This window comes from Bombina bombina, chromosome 2 (assembly GCF_027579735.1).
Source record: "Bombina bombina isolate aBomBom1 chromosome 2, aBomBom1.pri, whole genome shotgun sequence".
Lineage (NCBI taxonomy): Eukaryota > Metazoa > Chordata > Amphibia > Anura > Bombinatoridae > Bombina > Bombina bombina.
Genome location: NC_069500.1, coordinates 929,048,766 through 929,068,438, shown reverse-complemented (window position 1 = coordinate 929,068,438; position 19,673 = coordinate 929,048,766). Strand labels below are relative to the sequence as shown.

General features: G+C 39.7%; 1 protein-coding gene across 10 annotated transcripts in view; it reads left to right on the top strand.

The window, feature by feature from the left end:
* The window catches only part of SEC31A (SEC31 homolog A, COPII coat complex component), a 211,049-nt gene that overhangs the window by 45,142 nt on the left and 146,234 nt on the right, over positions 1–19,673 (top strand). For all 10 annotated transcript variants that reach the window (XM_053703361.1, XM_053703367.1, XM_053703358.1 and 7 more), the window contains 3 exons: positions 13,473–13,568; positions 15,176–15,316; positions 15,616–15,758. In XM_053703361.1, the coding sequence (XP_053559336.1) occupies positions 13,473–13,568; positions 15,176–15,316; positions 15,616–15,758 (380 nt within the window). The remainder of the gene's footprint in view (positions 1–13,472; positions 13,569–15,175; positions 15,317–15,615; positions 15,759–19,673) is intronic.

Sequence of the window (19,673 nt, the reverse complement as noted above, 5' to 3'; positions counted from 1 at the left end):
TACTGCCACGGGATGCCCGAGTGGGTGTTTGGAAGATCCCATAATAGACCCGCAATTCGATGTACCGGCGACAGATGAGGGGTAATCATAATTCTGCTCCTCAAAAATTTGCAAATTAATAAATTGTGTTGTATAATGATATTGTGCAGTGAGGTGAGAAGTTTTCCCATGCCTGGAATCCAGATTAAATCTGAGAGTTCTAACTTTCCCGGTAATTCGGATGCTTCTAGATGGTACCAACCTGGTTTATCATCTGATAATCCCCAATCAGTAACATGTGATAGTCGTGCCGCTTCGTAGTAGATGAGGATATTAGGAACCGCAACACCACCCCTGGGAAAGGTTCGATGTAACGTATTATGCGCTATTCTATGCGTTTTATTTTGCCATATGTAATCTAAGAACAGTTTGTGTATATTAAATAGAGTAGAGTGCAGATCATTAAGCGGGATGCAGCAAAATAAATATAACACCTTCGGGAGTAGTGACATTTTAATTGAAGCAACTCTTCCTAGCCAGGAAAGTTCCTTAAAATCCCATTTCGTTAGCAATTGTTTAAGGTTGGAGATAAGGAGGTCATAATTATCTTTGATTATCTGATCTGGTTTAGAGCTAAGGTATATACCTAGATGTTTCAGGTGTTGGGTCGACCAGGGAAACGGAAAGGTAGATTTGAGTTGCAATAGAGTGGGTAGTTCAACCTGTATGGGATATCCCTCCGTCTTTTTATAGTTAATTTTGTAGTAGCTTAAGGCTCCAAAGTAGCGAATCACATCGAAAACTGCTGGAATTGAGGTCATTGGTTCTGATAATAATAGAGTTGCATCATCAAAAAGAACTATTTTTTTCCGAAGGGCTCCGCAGAGGCACCCCAAGGATCTCATTGGATTGTCTAATTCTCTGAGCAAAGGGCTCCGTTACAAGTGCGAAAATGATGTAAAAGTGCGGTCATGGTGTAAAACTCCTGGTAGTAAATGGATAATCCTGTTCGCTATAAGTTTGGAATACAGTTTAGTGTCCAAATTGATAAGAGAAATGGGATGGTAATTTCCGCAATCAGTCTGGTCTTTCTCTGCTTTGAGTATAGGGATAATGGTGGCTTCTAAAAATTCCCTATGTATTTTCCCTGTCTCTTGAATCTCATTAAAGAGATTTCTTAACACTAAAAGTATTTGTGGTTTAAATTTTTTGTAAAATGTACCTGTGAAACCATCTGGTCCAGGGGCTTTTTTAATTTGGATTTGCTTCAAGACTATCTCAACCTCTTGTAAGGAAAATGGCTGTGTAAGTGATTCTCTAGACTCCTCTGGTATCTGTGGTAAATTAAGGGTTGACAGGAAGTGTTTAGTATCCGGGAGTGATATTGTCTCTGGGCGTTCATGCTCTGCAATATTGTAAAGTTCCGAATAAAAATTTGCAAACAACTTTCCAATATCTGCTGGAGTATATGCTGTCCGTCCCTTATAAGTCAGAAATGTGATTCTTGCGGCCGCTGCCTGTTGCCTCAATTTCTTTGCTAGAAGAGCGTCTGCTTTATTACTTTTTGAATACATGAGCTGTTTGAATCGAAAAGCGGCCTCTTGAACCTTTTCCATTTCTCTCTCTTTAATGAGGGCCTTAAGCTGGAGCAACTTATCTGAAAGTGCCTGTGAGGGGTTAGATTTATTTAACTTATGTATTTCCCTTAGGTCACACATCAATTTGCCTAGTGGCGCCCCTCTTTCTTTTTTAATCTTGGCTAATTTACTAATACAGAATCCCCGAATGTAAGCTTTGAAGGCAGCCCATCTAATTTAATGGGAGGTACCTCCCTCAGGGTTATTTCGTAGGAAATAGACGGTTGTATCTTGTAAAGATCTAAGAAAAAGTGGGTCGGCCCAAAGAGACTGCGGAAGTTTCCAGCTCGGCCTGGATGACAGGGATGTATTCCCAGGTATAGCAGTAGTGATTCCATCGTGATCAGACCACGCACATACAGATATTTTTGCAGTACGGATACCATTTAAGGTCCATGAATCGGTAAAAAAATAATCAATACGAGAGTAAGAACGGTGTGTCGGTGATAGATATGAATAGTCTCTGTCTGTGGGGTGTAGAGAACGCCAAATGTCAAAGAGTTGGTACTGGCATATTAGATCCCGAAACTTCGGGGCTGATGAGTTAGTATGTGCATCACAAAAGCCCGGTTTGGAGAATTTCTTATCTAGTTCAGAGTCCCAAACAAGATTAAAATCTCCTCCCAGAAGGAGGGTACCCTGTTTGATTTTGGAGATTAAGTCTAGGATTTTCCTGAGAAATTTTAATTGACCTTGGTTAGGAGCATATACATTAGCCAAGGTAAAAAGGGAGTCCTTCAATTTACACACTAGTATTAGATATCTCCCCTCTATATCTTGTTCAATGTGTAGACATTGAAAAGAGAGATTTCGATTGACCAGAATGGCCACCCCTCTGTTTTTGCTAGTATGGGACGCTGCATATACCACCGGGAAAAGTGAAGTCTTTAATCTCAATTTATCTCCCTTTACCCAGTGGGTCTCTTGTAGGAATCCTACATCAGTTTTTTGAGCACAAAGGTACCTAATTAACAAGCTCCTTTTCGTTGGGGAGTTTAATCCTCTGGTATTTAAAGTAGTGAAAGTAAGCGGCGGAGAGTACGCCATAGTTATGAATTCTCTGGTCAATATTAGAGGCAGCGGATGAGGTAAAAAAAAAAAAAGTGGGGGAGGTGGGTGTGTGTAGTGGGGAGTTAATAAGGGAAAAGAAGGTATAGGTTGTGAATCTGGTCACAAGGGAAGGATAATAGAATACAGTAAGAGTTGAGGATAGAAGGGGTTAGATCTGCTATAATTGTCTTATCAACCAGATATAATACGTAGCACCTGGCCGCAAATCAAGACTATCTCGGACATACAAGAAATGGACATAAAGGGAAAAAACAAATAGATATACATGAGACAGGCAAATAGTTTTCTACAGGATATATTTTCCGTTGCTTACGTAGTAAGCTCATAGGGGTATAGAATTTAGGGAGGGGATTTGGGGTGGTAATGTACAGTTTTAGTTGTAAAACAAAAAGGAGAGAGAGAGTAAGAAAAAAAAGGGAGATTCTCCTCTCTCTTTCTCTGGGGGGGGGGGGTATAAATGTAACGGTCCTGTTGTAAGGAAATATGAAGGGGTAAGGGGATATGGGGGGGGAGACTAGGCCTACTAAGTTTTGGGCATTCTAGGTCTATTTAAACTTGAAAAGAGACAAAACCATTTTCTCCAACATAGGTGTGTCCGGTCCACGGCGTCATCCTTACTTGTGGGATATTCTCTTCCCCAACAGGAAATGGCAAAGAGCCCAGCAAAGCTGGTCACATGATCCCTCCTAGGCTCCGCCTTCCCCAGTCATTCTCTTTGCCGTTGTACAGGCAACATCTCCACGGAGATGGCTTAGAGTTTTTTAGTGTTTAACTGTAGTTTTTATTATTCAATCAAGAGTTTGTTATTTTAAAATAGTGCTGGTATGTACTATTTACTCTGAAACAGAAAAGAGATGAAGATTTCTGTTTGTAAGAGGAAAATGATTTTAGCAACCGTTACTAAAATCGATGGCTGTTTCCACACAGGACTGTTGAGAGGAATTAACTTCAGTCGGGGGAACAGTGAGCAGACTTTTGCTGCTTGAGGTATGACACATTCTAACAAGACGATGTAATGCTGGAAGCTGTCATTTTCCCTATGGGATCCGGTAAGCCATTTTTATTACAGAAAGAAAAAAAAAAAAAAAAGGGCTTCACAAGGGCTTTTTAAGACTGTAGACATTTTCTGGGCTAAATCGATTTATATATAAACATATTTTATACTCCATAGCCTTGAGGAATTATTTTAATCTTGGGAATTATGTAAAATAACCGGCAGGCACTGTATTGGACACCTTATTCTCTAGGGGCTTTCCCTAATCATAGGCAGAGTCTCATTTTCGCGCCTCTATTGCGCACTTGTTTTTGAGAAGCATGACATGCAGATGCATGTGTGAGGAGCTCTGATACATAGAAAAGACTTTCTGAAGGCGTCATTTGGTATCGTATTCCCCTTTGGGCTTGGTTGGGTCTCAGCAAAGCAGATACCAGGGACTGTAAAGGGGTTAAATATAAAAACGGCTCCGGTTCCGTTATTTTAAGGGTTAAAGCTTCCAAATTTGGTGTGCAATACTTTTAAGGCTTTAAGACACTGTGGTGAAATTTTGGTGAATTTTGAACAATTCCTTCATACTTTTTCGCAATTGCAGTAATAAAGTGTGTTCAGTTTAAAATTTAAAGTGACAGTAACGGTTTATTTTAAAACGTTTTTTGTACTTTGTTATCAAGTTTTTGCCTGTTTAACATGTCTGAACTACCAGATAGACTGTGTTCTGAATGTGGGGAAGCCAAGGTTCCTTCTCATTTAAATAGATGTGATTTATGTGACACAAAATTTAGAGAAAATGATGCCCAAAATGATTCCTCAAGTGAGGGGAGTAAGCATGGTACTGCATCATCCCCTCCTTCGTCTACACCAGTCTTGCCCACACAGGAGGCCCCTAGTACATCTAGCGCGCCAATACTCCTTACTATGCAACAATTAACGGCTGTAATGGATAATTCTATCAAAAACATTTTAGCCAAAATGCCCACTTATCAGCGAAAGCGCGACTGCTCTGTTTTAGAAAATACTAAAGAGCATGAGGACGCTGATGATATTGGTTCTGAAGGGCCCCTACCCCAGTCTGAGGGTGCCAGGGAGGTTTTGTCTGAGGGAGAAATTTCAGATTCAGGGAAAATTTCTCAACAAGCTGAACCTGATGTGATTACATTTAAATTTAAATTGGAACATCTCCGCGCTCTGCTTAAGGAGGTGTTATCCACTCTGGATGATTGTGAGAATTTGGTCATTCCAGAGAAACTATGTAAAATGGACAAGTTCCTAGAGGTCCCGGGGCCCCCCGAAGCTTTTCCTATACCCAAGCGGGTGGCGGACATTGTAAATAAAGAATGGGAAAGGCCCGGTATACCTTTCGTCCCTCCCCCCATATTTAAAAAATTGTTTCCTATGGTCGACCCCAGAAAGGACTTATGGCAGACAGTCCCCAAGGTCGAGGGGGCGGTTTCTACTCTAAACAAACGCACCACTATACCCATAGAAGATAGTTGTGCTTTCAAAGATCCTATGGATAAAAAATTAGGTTTGCTTAAAAAGATGTTTGTTCAGCAAGGTTACCTTCTACAACCAATTTCATGCATTGTTCCTGTCACTACAGCAGCGTGTTTCTGGTTCGATGAGCTAGAAAAGGCGCTCAATAATAATTCTTCTTCTTATGAGGAGATTATGGACAGAATTTATGCTCTCAAATTGGCTAATTCTTTCACCCTAGACGCCACTTTGCAATTGGCTAGGTTAGCGGCGAAAAATTCTGGTTTTGCTATTGTGGCGCGCAGAGCGCTTTGGTTAAAATCTTGGTCAGCGGATGCGTCTTCCAAGAACAAATTGCTTAACATTCCTTTCAAGGGGAAAACGCTGTTTGGCCCTGTCTTGAAAGAGATTATCTCTGATATCACTGGGGGCAAGGGCCACGCCCTTCCTCAGGATAGGTCTTTCAAGGCCAAAAATAAACCTAATTTTCGTCCCTTTCGCAGAAACGGACCAGCCCCAAGTGCTACGTCCTCTAAGCAAGAGGGTAATACTTCTCAAGCCAAGCCAGCCTGGAGACCAATGCAAGGCTGGAACAAAGGAAAGCAGGCCAAGAAACCTGCCACTGCTACCAAGACAGCATGAGATGTTGGCCCCCGATCCGGGACCGGATCTGGTGGGGGGCAGACTCTCTCTCTTCGCTCAGGCTTGGGCAAGAGATGTTCTGGATCCTTGGGCACTAGAAATAGTCTCCCAAGGTTATCTTCTGGAATTCAAGGGGCTTCCCCCAAGGGGGAGGTTCCACAGGTCTCAATTGTCTTCAGACCACATAAAAAGACAGGCATTCTTACATTGTGTAGAAGACCTGTTAAAAATGGGAGTGATTCATCCTGTTCCTTTAGGAGAACAAGGGATGGGGTTCTACTCCAATCTGTTCGTAGTTCCCAAAAAAGAGGGAACATTCAGACCAATCTTAGATCTCAAGATCCTAAACAAGTTTCTCAAGGTTCCATCGTTCAAAATGGAAACCATTCGAACAATTCTTCCTTCCATCCAGGAAGGTCAATTCATGACCACGGTGGATTTAAAGGATGCGTATCTACATATTCCTATCCACAAGGAACATCATCGGTTCCTAAGGTTCGCATTCCTGGACAAGCATTACCAGTTTGTGGCACTTCCGTTCGGATTAGCCACTGCTCCAAGGATTTTCACAAAGGTACTAGGGTCCCTTCTAGCGGTGCTAAGACCAAGGGGCATTGCAGTAGTACCTTACTTGGACGACATTCTGATTCAAGCGTCGTCCCTTCCTCAAGCAAAGGCTCACACGGACATTGTCCTGGCCTTTCTCAGATCTCACGGGTGGAAAGTGAACGTAGAAAAAAGTTCTCTATCTCCGTCAACAAGGGTTCCCTTCTTGGGAACAATAATAGACTCCTTAGAAATGAGGATTTTTCTGACAGAGGCCAGAAAATCAAAACTTCTAAACTCTTGTCAAATACTTCATTCTGTTCCTCTTCCTTCCATAGCGCAGTGCATGGAAGTAATAGGTTTGATGGTCGCGGCAATGGACATAGTTCCTTTTGCGCGAATTCATCTGAGACCATTACAACTGTGCATGCTCAGTCAGTGGAATGGGGATTATACAGACTTGTCTCCGACGATACAAGTAGATCAGAGGACCAGAGATTCACTCCGTTGGTGGCTGTCCCTGGACAACCTGTCACAGGGGATGAGCTTCCGCAGACCAGAGTGGGTCATTGTCACGACCGACGCCAGTCTGGTGGGCTGGGGCGCGGTCTGGGGACCCCTGAAAGCTCAGGGTCTTTGGTCTCGGGAAGAATCTCTTCTCCCGATAAATATTCTGGAACTGAGAGCGATATTCAATGCTCTCAAGGCTTGGCCTCAGCTAGCAAAGGCCAAGTTCATACGGTTTCAATCAGACAACATGACGACTGTTGCGTACATCAACCATCAGGGGGGAACAAGGAGTTCCCTGGCGATGGAAGAAGTGACCAAAATCATTCAATGGGCGGAGACTCACTCCTGCCACTTGTCTGCAATCCACATCCCAGGAGTGGAAAATTGGGAAGCGGATTTTCTGAGTCGTCAGACATTTCATCCGGGGGAGTGGGAACTCCATCCGGAAATTTTTGCCCAAATTACTCAATTGTGGGGCATTCCAGACATGGATCTGATGGCCTCTCGTCAGAACTTCAAGGTTCCTTGCTACGGGTCCAGATCCAGGGATCCCAAGGCGACTCTAGTAGATGCACTAGTAGCACCTTGGACCTTCAAACTAGCTTATGTATTCCCGCCGTTTCCTCTCATCCCCAGGCTGGTAGCCAGGATCAATCAGGAGAGGGCATCGGTGATCTTGATAGCTCCTGCGTGGCCACGCAGGACTTGGTATGCAGACCTGGTGAATATGTCATCGGCTCCACCATGGAAGCTACCTTTGAGACGAGACCTTCTTGTTCAAGGTCCGTTCGAACATCCGAATCTGGTCTCACTCCAACTGACTGCTTGGAGATTGAACGCTTGATCTTATCAAAGTAGAGGGTTCTCAGATTCTGTCATTGATACTCTTGTTCAGGCCAGAAAGCCTGTAACTAGAAAAATTTACCACAAAATATGGAAAAAATATATCTGTTGGTGTGAATCTAAAGGATTCCCTTGGGACAAGGTAAAAATTCCTAAGATTCTATCCTTTCTTCAAGAACAAGCCTGTTTACAAACCTTTGACTCCTCCTTGGAGTCTCAATTTAGTTCTTTCAGTTCTTCAGGGGGTTCCGTTTGAACCCTTACATTCCGTTGATATTAAGTTATTATCTTGGAAAGTTTTGTTTTTGGTTGCAATTTCTTCTGCTAGAAGAGTTTCAGAATTATCTGCTCTGCAGTGTTCTCCTCCTTATCTGGTGTTCCATGCAGATAAGGTGGTTTTACGTACTAAACCTGGTTTTCTTCCGAAAGTTGTTTCTAACAAAAACATTAACCAGGAGATAGTCGTGCCTTCTTTGTGTCCGAATCCAGTTTCAAAGAAGGAACGTTTGTTGCACAATTTGGATGTTGTTCGTGCTCTAAAATTCTATTTAGAGGCTACAAAGGATTTTAGACAAACATCTTCCTTGTTTGTTGTTTATTCTGGTAAAAGGAGAGGTCAAAAAGCAACTTCTACCTCTCTCTCTTTTTGGATTAAAAGCATCATCAGATTGGCTTATGAGACTGCCGGACGGCAGCCTCCTGAAAGAATCACAGCTCATTCCACTAGGGCTGTGGCTTCCACATGGGCCTTCAAGAACGAGGCTTCTGTTGATCAGATATGTAAGGCAGCGACTTGGTCTTCACTGCACACTTTTACTAAATTTTACAAGTTTGATACTTTTGCTTCTTCTGAGGCTATTTTTGGGAGAAAGGTTTTGCAAGCCGTGGTGCCTTCCATCTAGGTGACCTGATTTGCTCCCTCCCTTCATCCGTGTCCTAAAGCTTTGGTATTGGTTCCCACAAGTAAGGATGACGCCGTGGACCGGACACACCTATGTTGGAGAAAACAGAATTTATGTTTACCTGATAAATTACTTTCTCCAACGGTGTGTCCGGTCCACGGCCCGCCCTGGTTTTTTAATCAGGTCTGATAATTTATTTTCTTTAACTACAGTCACCACGGTATCATATGGTTTCTCCTATGCAAACATTCCTCCTTTACGTCGGTCGAATGACTGGGGAAGGCGGAGCCTAGGAGGGATCATGTGACCAGCTTTGCTGGGCTCTTTGCCATTTCCTGTTGGGGAAGAGAATATCCCACAAGTAAGGATGACGCCGTGGACCGGACACACCGTTGGAGAAAGTAATTTATCAGGTAAACATAAATTCTGTTTTTTTCAGAATAATTGGGTGGTTATAATGTAAAATAGGGTATAGTATGGTAGCTAATAGATTTGGAGAGAGAATGGTAAAAAATATCTGAGCCTGTCTCCCCAGGGGCTTATGTTTAAAGTGACGTTAAAGTGAATAAAGGGCGTCTCGTGAAGTCTATAAAAATATTAGGGGATATATTTTGACTGTTGGAAGGAGGTGTTGGGAATTTGCAATATAGAATCAATTCTAGGGTATAAACCTAAACTGCTAAAACCAGAAAATTTCCAAATTTACGTATATAATATGTTATCAAGGTTCATCCTACTATATCATCTAATAGTATTATAGAGATATCACCAAAATTTGGCACAGAAGTGAAATTACTAAATAACATCGAAAAGAAGCATGACAAAACGAAACCAAACAGAAAAATCACAATTGCATAGCCATAATCAAAAGAGCATAGTACTTGTTATCGCGCTGGTATTATTGTCACGTTATTTACTAGCTATACTGTAGTATAATCTGGGTGCAGACTAGAGAGTCTAAGGTGATAAACCTCAGAATTATAGAAGTTAACTATCCGGTATTAAAGTGTATTTCTTATCCATTGTAGATAGCATGACTTAAATGCACCTAAAATTAGTAGTTTACATTACTATTTGGTTTCAAAACATATAACAAGAACTGGTAAAACATTGAACAATTATGCTTCGGCAATAAAGAACAGTAAAATAGTTAGTTATGAATAAACAAATAACCTTAACATTTGACCTTGGTAAAAAAAACACCCGGCCTCTACAAATCTCATATGGTCTCTATAATAGCATATAAGGGTTTTTAGGGTTTTTAGGGACAGGCCATTAAAGGCCCATATTATTGAGTCATCCGCCAAGCCAGTCCAGGAACAAAACATCAGAGGGTGAAGTGATCGATTGCAGCGCTCATCAATCAATCACTATGTCATTAAGGGATGATAATATGGATGATCCTAGACTAGCCAAGCGGGGAACCAATATGTAAAACATATTTAGGCCCTGGCTAAGCTTTGGGGTCCAAAATCTTATACTTGAACATTTCAAAGTGTAGTTATAGATCACATAGGCTTACCTTTTCGTTGCTTCTAAGGTAGGAACCTAGATAACAAATAAAAAAACAAAAACAAAAAAAAAACAAGGAAAAGAGCATAGGAAATATAGAAGAATATACATTACTGTTTGGTAACTTCTAGTCTCTGGCAGTGAAAGTATTTAGTCTCCACAAGAATACAGAGTTATGATCAAATTATTTAGTCCAGGGCGGAAACTACATCTTGATTTTGTCGTTTAGCGCTAGGGGCTTGCAGTCTCTGTGGTAGAGGGTCCCATTCTTTAGCCGTGGGGCTAAGCCTCTCAGATCTGTGATGTCCTGGAGTGTGAAGATTTTGAGTTCCAGTTGCTATAATTGACTAAGAGTCTGAAGGGCCCGAAGAACCCAGGAACCACCTATCTAGGAGGTCTCTACCTCGAGTAGGATCTTCCAAAGTAATCAAGGAGCAATCTTTGTGGATAAGTAACTTTGTCGGGTAACCCCAACTGTATTTAATTCCTCTTTTTCTGAGGGCTAATGTGATCTCTCTGAAGGACGCTCTTTTTTTTCCATTGTATACTGGGAAAGGTCGGGGAAGACCTGTATGTGTCTGACCCCTTCTGGTAGAGAGGAGGTATTGAAAGCTGCCTTGAGTAACTTGCTCTTTGTATGTGAAGTAATGAAACCGCACTATTGTATCTTGCGGTTTGTCGGCTGGAACATTTCGTCCTCTTGGGAGTCTATGGGCTCTATCAATAAGCGATTCAGACTGATTTGTAGATGGTTTGAGATGTTTACCGTATTCCAAGATGAAATCTTCGAGTTTGCTAGGCGACACCTCCTCTGATATGCCGCGGAACCTAAGGTTGTTCCGCCTTGAGCGGTCTTCCAAATTTGCTACTTTCGCTTCTATTATGTCCACATGATCTACTATGTGTTGTGAGTGAGCAAGTGTGCCTGCTCCACTGCAAGGTCTTCTTGCTTCCTCTCTAGAGCTTCAGTACGTTCACTAATAGCTCCAATATCTCGTCGTAGTTCAGCCACCGAGCCTTTAAGGTTGGAATTTACTTCAATTGTACAACATTTTTAGCAGTTTTTGTTGACACCCTCAGTTGCTATAAATGTTAAAGCAATTCAGTCCAGCGTTATACGATTTAACATTAAATTTGTCAAATATAAATTACAACTATAGCTTTATAAGTAATCTGGATTAAAAGCATTGGTTACTTAGCAGTTGGTTATCAAAAGGTTAAATCACCAGACTCTCTGAAAAGGTGTGGTGTTTGAATGCTGGTGCACGGGGTACTCAGCCTATGCTGTTGAAAAACTGTAATAAATTTTAGTGTAAGCAATTTTGCTAATGGAAGTATATTGCAAAAATTATTTTATTTAAAACTTAAAGGGACATTAAACACTAAATAAATGCTAGATAGAATTATGCATTCACAGAAAAGATTAGACTTAGAGTAACAAAGATATGTTTATTAAACTTTCATTAGATATTGACAAAATAAGTGTAAAGTTTTAGTTTCTATAAAACAATGGGAGCTGCCATGTTGTAACTTAGTTTACCTTCTCTTCTGTGGCCAATTGGGGACAGTTATAAATAGGTCACTAGAGTGTGCAGCCAATGGCTGTGTGAAATATAACCGTGTTCTGCACTTCCATTACTAATAGGAACCAAAAAGCTCACAACTTCAGAATGGAATTAACGGAATAGGGAACAAAATAAATAATGAAAGTATATTGCAGAGTTATATTTATATATATATATATTTCAATTCAGTCTAGAAATGGTCCTACTCTATGACTACTGAATACTTTGTGTTATAATTATCTTCCCTCTTCAGTTGTACACAAAAACACATTGCTATCATGGGATTAATTAGGCCTTTACTTTGGATAGGAATATGTTCCTATGTTAACACACATATATTGATTTTAAGTGTGCTGCATATTCGTTTGGTTACATGCTGACATTTGACAAAGGCACATATTGGTGCCGAAACGTTGTCTTTTTAATGATTTCTAATGATTTCTAAATAAATTGTTATATTTTACTAAGACCAGTGAGTGCCTGCATTTTGTGGACGTTATATATATATATATATATATATATATATATATATATATATATATATATATATATATATATATATATATATATATATATATATATATATATATATATATAAGAGAAACCTAACAAAAACAGGATTTTCACCCATATATATTCTTTATAACATTACTGCTGATAGACTCAGAAGGTTATGCTGATGGATATCTTTCTTTTATCCCAAAAAAATGACGAAAGCTTGTTAAATTAGTTGATGCTTGTGACTTGCATACTTGTTAAAAGTAGCAGAATTGCTATTTTTTTCACATACCGTCTATAGATTCAAGTTTGCAATTTGTTATATTGAGAAACTATTTGTTTCAGACTGAGATTTTTCAGCACATCTTGCCATCTGTAGAGGACGAGGTGGGTTGATAAATCTGACCAATCTGACAATTTTAAAACAACTTTCTAGTTTACTGCTATTATCAAATTTCCTTCATACTCTTGGTATCATTTGTTCAAGGAGCAGCAGTGCACTACTGGTTTCTAACTGAACACATGGGGGAGCCATTGACAATCATGATAGATAAAGATAGAGATAATCTGTCTCTATTATGTGACTCACTTGGAATACCAACCTTAAAGGGACATAAAGCCTAAAATGTTTCTATTATGATTTAGGTAGAACATACAATTTTAAAGGACTTTCCAGTTTATTTCTGTTATCAAATTTGTTTCATTCTCTTGGTATCGTGGGTTGAAGGAGCAGCAATGCACTACTGGTTTCTAACTAAACAAATGGGTGAGCCAATGACAGTCGGTGTATGTGTGTGTATATACACACACATACATACATATACATACATATATATATATATATATATATATATATATATATATATATATGTATATGTATGCAGCCACCAATCAGCAGTTAGAACCTAAGTTCTTTGCTGCTCCTGAGCTTTCCTAGATAAACCTTTCAGCAATGGATAAGAAGAGAAGGAAGCAGCTTAAATAATAGAAGTGAATTGGAAAGTTTTTTTTAAATTGTATGATCTGTCTAAATCATGAACGTCTAATTATGACTTTACTGTCCCTTTTAGTTTCTGTAAATGCATTTTGTAAGTATTCTGTATGCTTTGTAGGCAGGTAGATAGCCATTTATTCAAACTGCTTGAGACCGGTAAAGGTTTGGATTTTGGAATAGTTTGGATTTTAGAATAAGTTTGATTTTAGGAGTTCCGGATTTGGGAAAATATACCTGTATATTATTGTGCAGCCATATTTTTTTACAGGATGCTGTGACTGATCACCTTTCCTTCTCTTGCAGACAAATCTAGTAGCCTCTGGTGCCAATGAGTCTGAAATCTATATTTGGGATCTTAATAACTTTGCAGTTCCCATGACGCCAGGTGCTAAATCGCAGGTAAATGAGAGCTACTGTTTGTTTGGCAATTTAAGCCACGCTCAAAGCAACATTCTGTGCCATTATGTGTTGTGTGCTTTATTAGTAATGTTGTAATGTTAATGGATACATAAGGAAAACTCTGCTTTAATCTGGATAATATTTAGCAGTCATTCAGCAACAGATAACCTCTCTCATTTAGGAGCTCCTGTGGCGTTGGTAATATCACTCTTCAAGGACCTTCTTGTCATTTAATGGAAAGACTATTTAGTTTGGTTACCATAAACTGCAGACTCTTATTGGCTTCCCAGGTTGTCCTGTCCAGACCAGAGCTCAATTTATCAATCCATGGCAGACAGGGGCATACATATTCGCCCCTGTCCACCCAACCTCTCCTCTGGTGGGCAGCATTTAACCTTGTACACGAGGGCTCCTTTGCCCTCGCGTGCAACCCCGCCCCTTGCCCGTGCACAGCCAATCACACGCGGGCAGAAGCTGTCAATCTCCTCAGTTGGAAGAGAACTGGGAGATTGAAATTCTTCACCCAAGAGGTGTAGAGCAGGGTAGGGAAGCAGCGGTCTGACCGCTGCTTGATAAATAGCGACTGCAGGTTTGCTTGTACGAAACTGAAGTTAAAGGGGAGAAAAGGACTTGATAAATCTAGCCCTATTTGAGGTGACCTGAGTTTGGATAACAAGGATGCTTGACGTCTTTAGATATATCTCTTCTCTCTCCATCTGATTTTGCATACACCTATATATAATACAATCCTGAAATATGTGCTGAAGACTCATACTGACATAATATCTTCAATATATGTTAATCTTTCAAATGATTCAAATGCTTTAGAAATTAGATCAGAAAAACAGTTATCATATAAGTACCTTTATAACTATCAGTAAGAGAGTTGTTCTTAAAAAAAGCATAGGGACGAAGCTTATTTTATTTTCTAGCTGTTGGAGGATTTCTGGCAACTTATTTTCTAAAGAGCACAAGCTTCAAAAGAATAGGCAAAACCACCAACTACTATATTGTAATGGTTACTAGACTTTGAAGGGAGAAGAGATAACTAGCTAGTGTTGACCCATGGGAGGAGTACTCACAAGGGAAATATGGGATGCAATAAGTACAGAGATATTTATCATTTAATTAGATATCTTTGATTCTAGTTTCCTAGCTATCTTATATTTAGTATTCAAAAATATAGCCCAACACATAATTATAGAAACTGATTATGTTAGATTAATTTATTTTCATTTTTACCCTTGTATTTCATTATTGTGTTATTTGTTAGTTCTAGTTGACATTGATTTTGTTTGTCAAGATGCTGAGAGGAAATGCTGCCTCTTACGGACTAGAAGGAGAATCTGGAATTTTACCTGCAACTAATACTTATATGTATAACTCCTAAATGTCTGTGGGAGATTACTATAGAATTGATATTGACTCTAAAAAAAATAAAGGCAAAATCACTAATAATCTAAATAATTTTAAAGGAGATATGTTTATTCAAACTTCACATGGTTTATTACTTTTGTGTTAGATTTATTGTTTAAATGTCTTTTTTAAATATTGTCTAATTTTGTGTGTTTGTTTCATTAAGTAACCATTTGTAACCTTTCTTGCAGCCTTTGGAAGACATCAGCTGCATTGCATGGAACAGACAGGTTCAACACATTTTGGCTTCTACCAGCCCCAGTGGACGAGCCACAGTGTGGGATCTCCGGAAAAATGAGCCAATTCTCAAAGTCAGCGATCATAGCAACAGAGTAAGGCAGATACTTCTAAGAAAGATAGCTGCAAATCAGTCAGCAATTTTCTGTTTATATGTACAGTTTATTTGTGGTGGGTTTTATGCTAATGTTTTGTCAGGTAGCACATGCATTGTCTGATTTTTAATTTTTAGTTTGACACTTTGGTAATTAATAATAACTTGAAATTGGAGCCTGCATCTAAAATTTTGAGAGCACATGGTTCAGCCTCTTCACTGAAGTAAATTAGTAACCATATTAACGCAAATCAGACAGCTAAAAACTGTCATATTTATATGGGTCTCCTCATTTCACAGATGCACTGTTCGGGCATGGCTTGGCATCCGGATGTTGCAACCCAAATGGTCCTGTCATCTGAAGATGACCGCCTTCCTGTTATTCAAATGTGGGACCTTCGATTTGCTTCCTCTCCACTGCGGGTCATGGAAATGCATACAAGGTATCAAGCACTTTGTTTTATTTAATTATGGCACTCCCAGCTTTCTCCTTAATCATTTTATTGACTCTTAAACTATATATATTTATCTGTGCCCAGATCACAATTCATTTTAAAAGGACATTTTAAAAATGACAAGAATGTTAATTAGTAATAATTACTAAATAATTAACTACTTTGTTCAGTATTCTGACAGTTCTGTTTCCTTAAAAGTACATTATGTTTACATTTTTAAAATTCCCATAATATCTTTAATGAAACATTACAATATACATTTCCTATTTAATTTACTTGCTTTTGCTGTAAAAATTATGATTGTTGCATGCTCCCAAGATTCTTTTTACATAAGTATACTGCTTATTGGTGCAGCTAGCCTGAACCGACTGCATACAGTGTTTTTTTATTTTATTTATTTCTCCAACATAAGTGTGTCCGGTCCACGGCGTCATCCTTACTTGTGGGATATTCTCTTCCCCAACAGGAAATGGCAAAGAGCCCAGCAAAGCTGGTCACATGATCCCTCCTAGGCTCCGCCTTCCCCAGTCATTCTCTTTGCCGTTGCACAGGCAACATCTCCACGGAGATGGCTCAGAGTTTTTTGGTGTTTAAATGTAGTTTTTATTCTTCTATCAAGAGTTTGTTATTTTAAAATAGTGCTGGTATGTACTATTTACTCTGAAACGGAAAAGAGATGAAGATTTCTGTTTGTAAGAGGAAAATTATTTTAGCAACCGTTACTAAAATCGATGGCTGTTTCCACACAGGACTGTTGAGAGGAATTAACTTCAGTTGGGGGAAACAGTGAGCAGACTTTGGCTGCTTGAGGTATGACACATTTCTAACAAGACTTGGTAATGCTGGAAGCTGTCATTTTCCCTATGGGATCCGGTAAGCCATTTTCTTAATTTTCTATATAAGAATAAAAGGGCTTCACAAGGGCTTTAAAGACTGGTAGACATTTTTCTGGGCCAAAACGATTGCTTTATAAGCATATTTAATGGTTTATAACTTTGGAGAGTTATTTTAATCTTGGGAATTTTGTTAAAAAAACGGCAGGCACTGTATTGGACACCTTTTTCACTGGGGGCCTTTTCTAGTCATAGGCAGAGCCTCATTTTCGCGCCACTAATGCACAGTTGTTTTTGAGAAGCAAGGCATGCAGATGCATGTGTGAGGAGCTCAGGTCCACTGAAAAAGCTTATTGAAGGCGTCATTTGGTATCGTATTCCCCTCTGGGCTTGGTTGGGTCTCAGCAAAGCAGATACCAGGGACTGTATAGGGGTTAAATATAAAAACGGCTCCGGTTCCGTTATTTTAAGAGTTTAAGCTTTCAAATTTGGTGTGCAATACTTTTAAGGCTTTATGACACTGTGGTGAAATTTTGGTGAATTTTGAACATTTCCTTCATACTTTTGCGTATATTCAGTAAAAAAGTGTGTTCAGTTTAAAATTTAAAGAGACAGTAACGGTTTTATTTTAAAACGTTTTTTGTGTTTTGTTATCAAGTTTATGCCTATTAACATGTCTGAACTATCAGATAGACGATGTTCTGTATGTTCGGAAGCCAAGGTTCCTCTCCATTTAAATATATGTGATGAATGTGACAAACAAAGTAGGGACAATGATGCCACTGATAGTAATGTTGCCCAAAATGAATCCTTAAGTGAGGGGAGTAAGCATGGTACTGCATCATCTCCTTCTATGTCTACACCAGTCTTGCCCACTCAGGAGGTCCCTAGTGCATCTAGTGCGCCAATCCTCCTTACTATGCAACAATTAACGGCTGTAATGGATAATTCTATTAAAAACATTTTAGCCAAAATGCCCACTTATCAGCGAAAGCGCGACTGCTCTGTTTTAGATACTGAAGAGCATGAGGACGCTGATAATGGTTCTGTCATGCCCTTACACCAGTCTGAAGGGGCTAGGGAGGTTTTGTCTGAGGGAGAAATTTCAGATTCAGGAAAAATTTCTCAACAAGCTGAACCTGACGTTATTACATTTAAATTTAAATTGGAACATCTCCGCGCTCTGCTTAAGGAGGTGTTATCTACTCTGGATGATTGTGACAATTTGGTCATTCCAGAGAAATTATGTAAGATGGACAGGTTTCTAGAGGTCCCGGTGCCCCCCGAAGCTTTTCCTATACCCAAGCGGGTGGCGGACATTGTAAATAAAGAATGGGAAAGGCCCGGCATACCTTTTGTCCCTCCCCCTATATTTAAGAAATTATTTCCTATGGTCGACCCCAGGAAGGACTTATGGCAGACAGTCCCCAAGGTCGAGGGGGCGGTTTCTACTCTAAACAAACGCACCACTATCCCTATAGAAGATAGTTGTGCTTTCAAAGATCCTATGGATAAAAAATTAGAGGGTTTGCTTAAAAAGATGTTTGTTCAGCAAGGTTACCTTCTACAACCAATTTCATGCATTGTTCCTGTCACTACAGCAGCGTGTTTCTGGTTCGAGGAACTAGAAAAGTCGCTCAATCAAGCATCCTCTTATGAGGAGGTTATGGACAGAGTTCAAGCACTTAAGTTGGCTAACTCTTTTACCTTAGACGCCACTTTGCAATTAGCTAGATTAGCGGCGAAAAATTCAGGCTTTGCTATTGTGGCGCGCAGAGCGCTTTGGCTGAAGTCTTGGTCAGCGGATGTGTCCTCCAAGGACAGATTGCTTAACATCCCTTTCAAGGGGAAAACGCTGTTTGGCCCTGACTTGAAAGAGATTATTTCAGACATCACTGGGGGAAAGGGCCACGCCCTTCCTCAGGATAGGTCTTTTAAGGCTAAAAATAAAACAAATTTCTCCAACATAGGTGTGTCCGGTCCACGGCGTCATCCTTACTTGTGGGATATTCTCCTCCCCAACAGGAAATGGCAAAGAGCCCAGCAAAGCTGGTCACATGATCCCTCCTAGGCTCCGCCTTCCCCAGTCATTCTCTTTGCCGTTGTACAGGCAACATCTCCACGGAGATGGCTTAGAGTTTTTTGGTGTTTAAATGTAGTTTTTATTCTTCAATCAAGAGTTTGTTATTTTAAAATAGTGCTGGTATGTACTATTTACTCTGAAACAGGAAAGAGATGAAGATTTCTGTTTGTAAGAGGAAAATGATTTTAGCAACCGTTACTAAAATCGATGGCTGTTTCCACACAGGACTGTTGAGAGGAATTAACTTCAGTTGGGGGAAACAGTGAGCAGACTTTTGCTGCTTGAGGTATGACACATTTCTAACAAGACTCGGTAATGCTGGAAGCTGTCATTTTCCCTATGGGAACCGGTAAGCCATTTTCTTAGTTTAAGTAAAAGAATAAAGGGCTTCATTAGGGCTTAAAAAACTGGTAGACATTTTTCTGGGCTAAAACGATTACTTTACTAAGTATATTTGGCAGATTATTACTTTTAATAGTTGTTAAATCTTGGGGATTGTTTTAATAAAAACGGCAGGCACTGTATTGGACACCTTTTTCACTGGGGGCCTTTTCTAGTCATAGACAGAGCCTCATTTTCGCGCCTCTAATGCGCAGTTGTTTTTGGAAAGCATGGCATGCAGATGCATGTGTGAGGAGCTAAGAACCACTGAAAAAGCTTATAGAAGGCATCATTTGGTATCGTATTCCCCTCTGGGCTTGGTTGGGTCTCAGCAAAGCAGATACCTGGGACTGTATAGGGGTTAAATGTAAAAACGGCTCCGGTTCCGTTATTTTAAGGGTTAAAGCTTTCAAATTTGGTGTGCAATACTTTTAAGGCTTTAAGTTACTGTGGTGAAATTTTGGTGAAATTTGAACAATTCCTTCATACTTTTTCACATATTCAGTAATAAAGTGTGTTCAGTTTGAAATTTAAAGGGACAGTAACGGTTTTATTGTAAAACGTTTTTTGTGCTTTGTTGACAAGTTTAAGCCTGTTTAACATGTC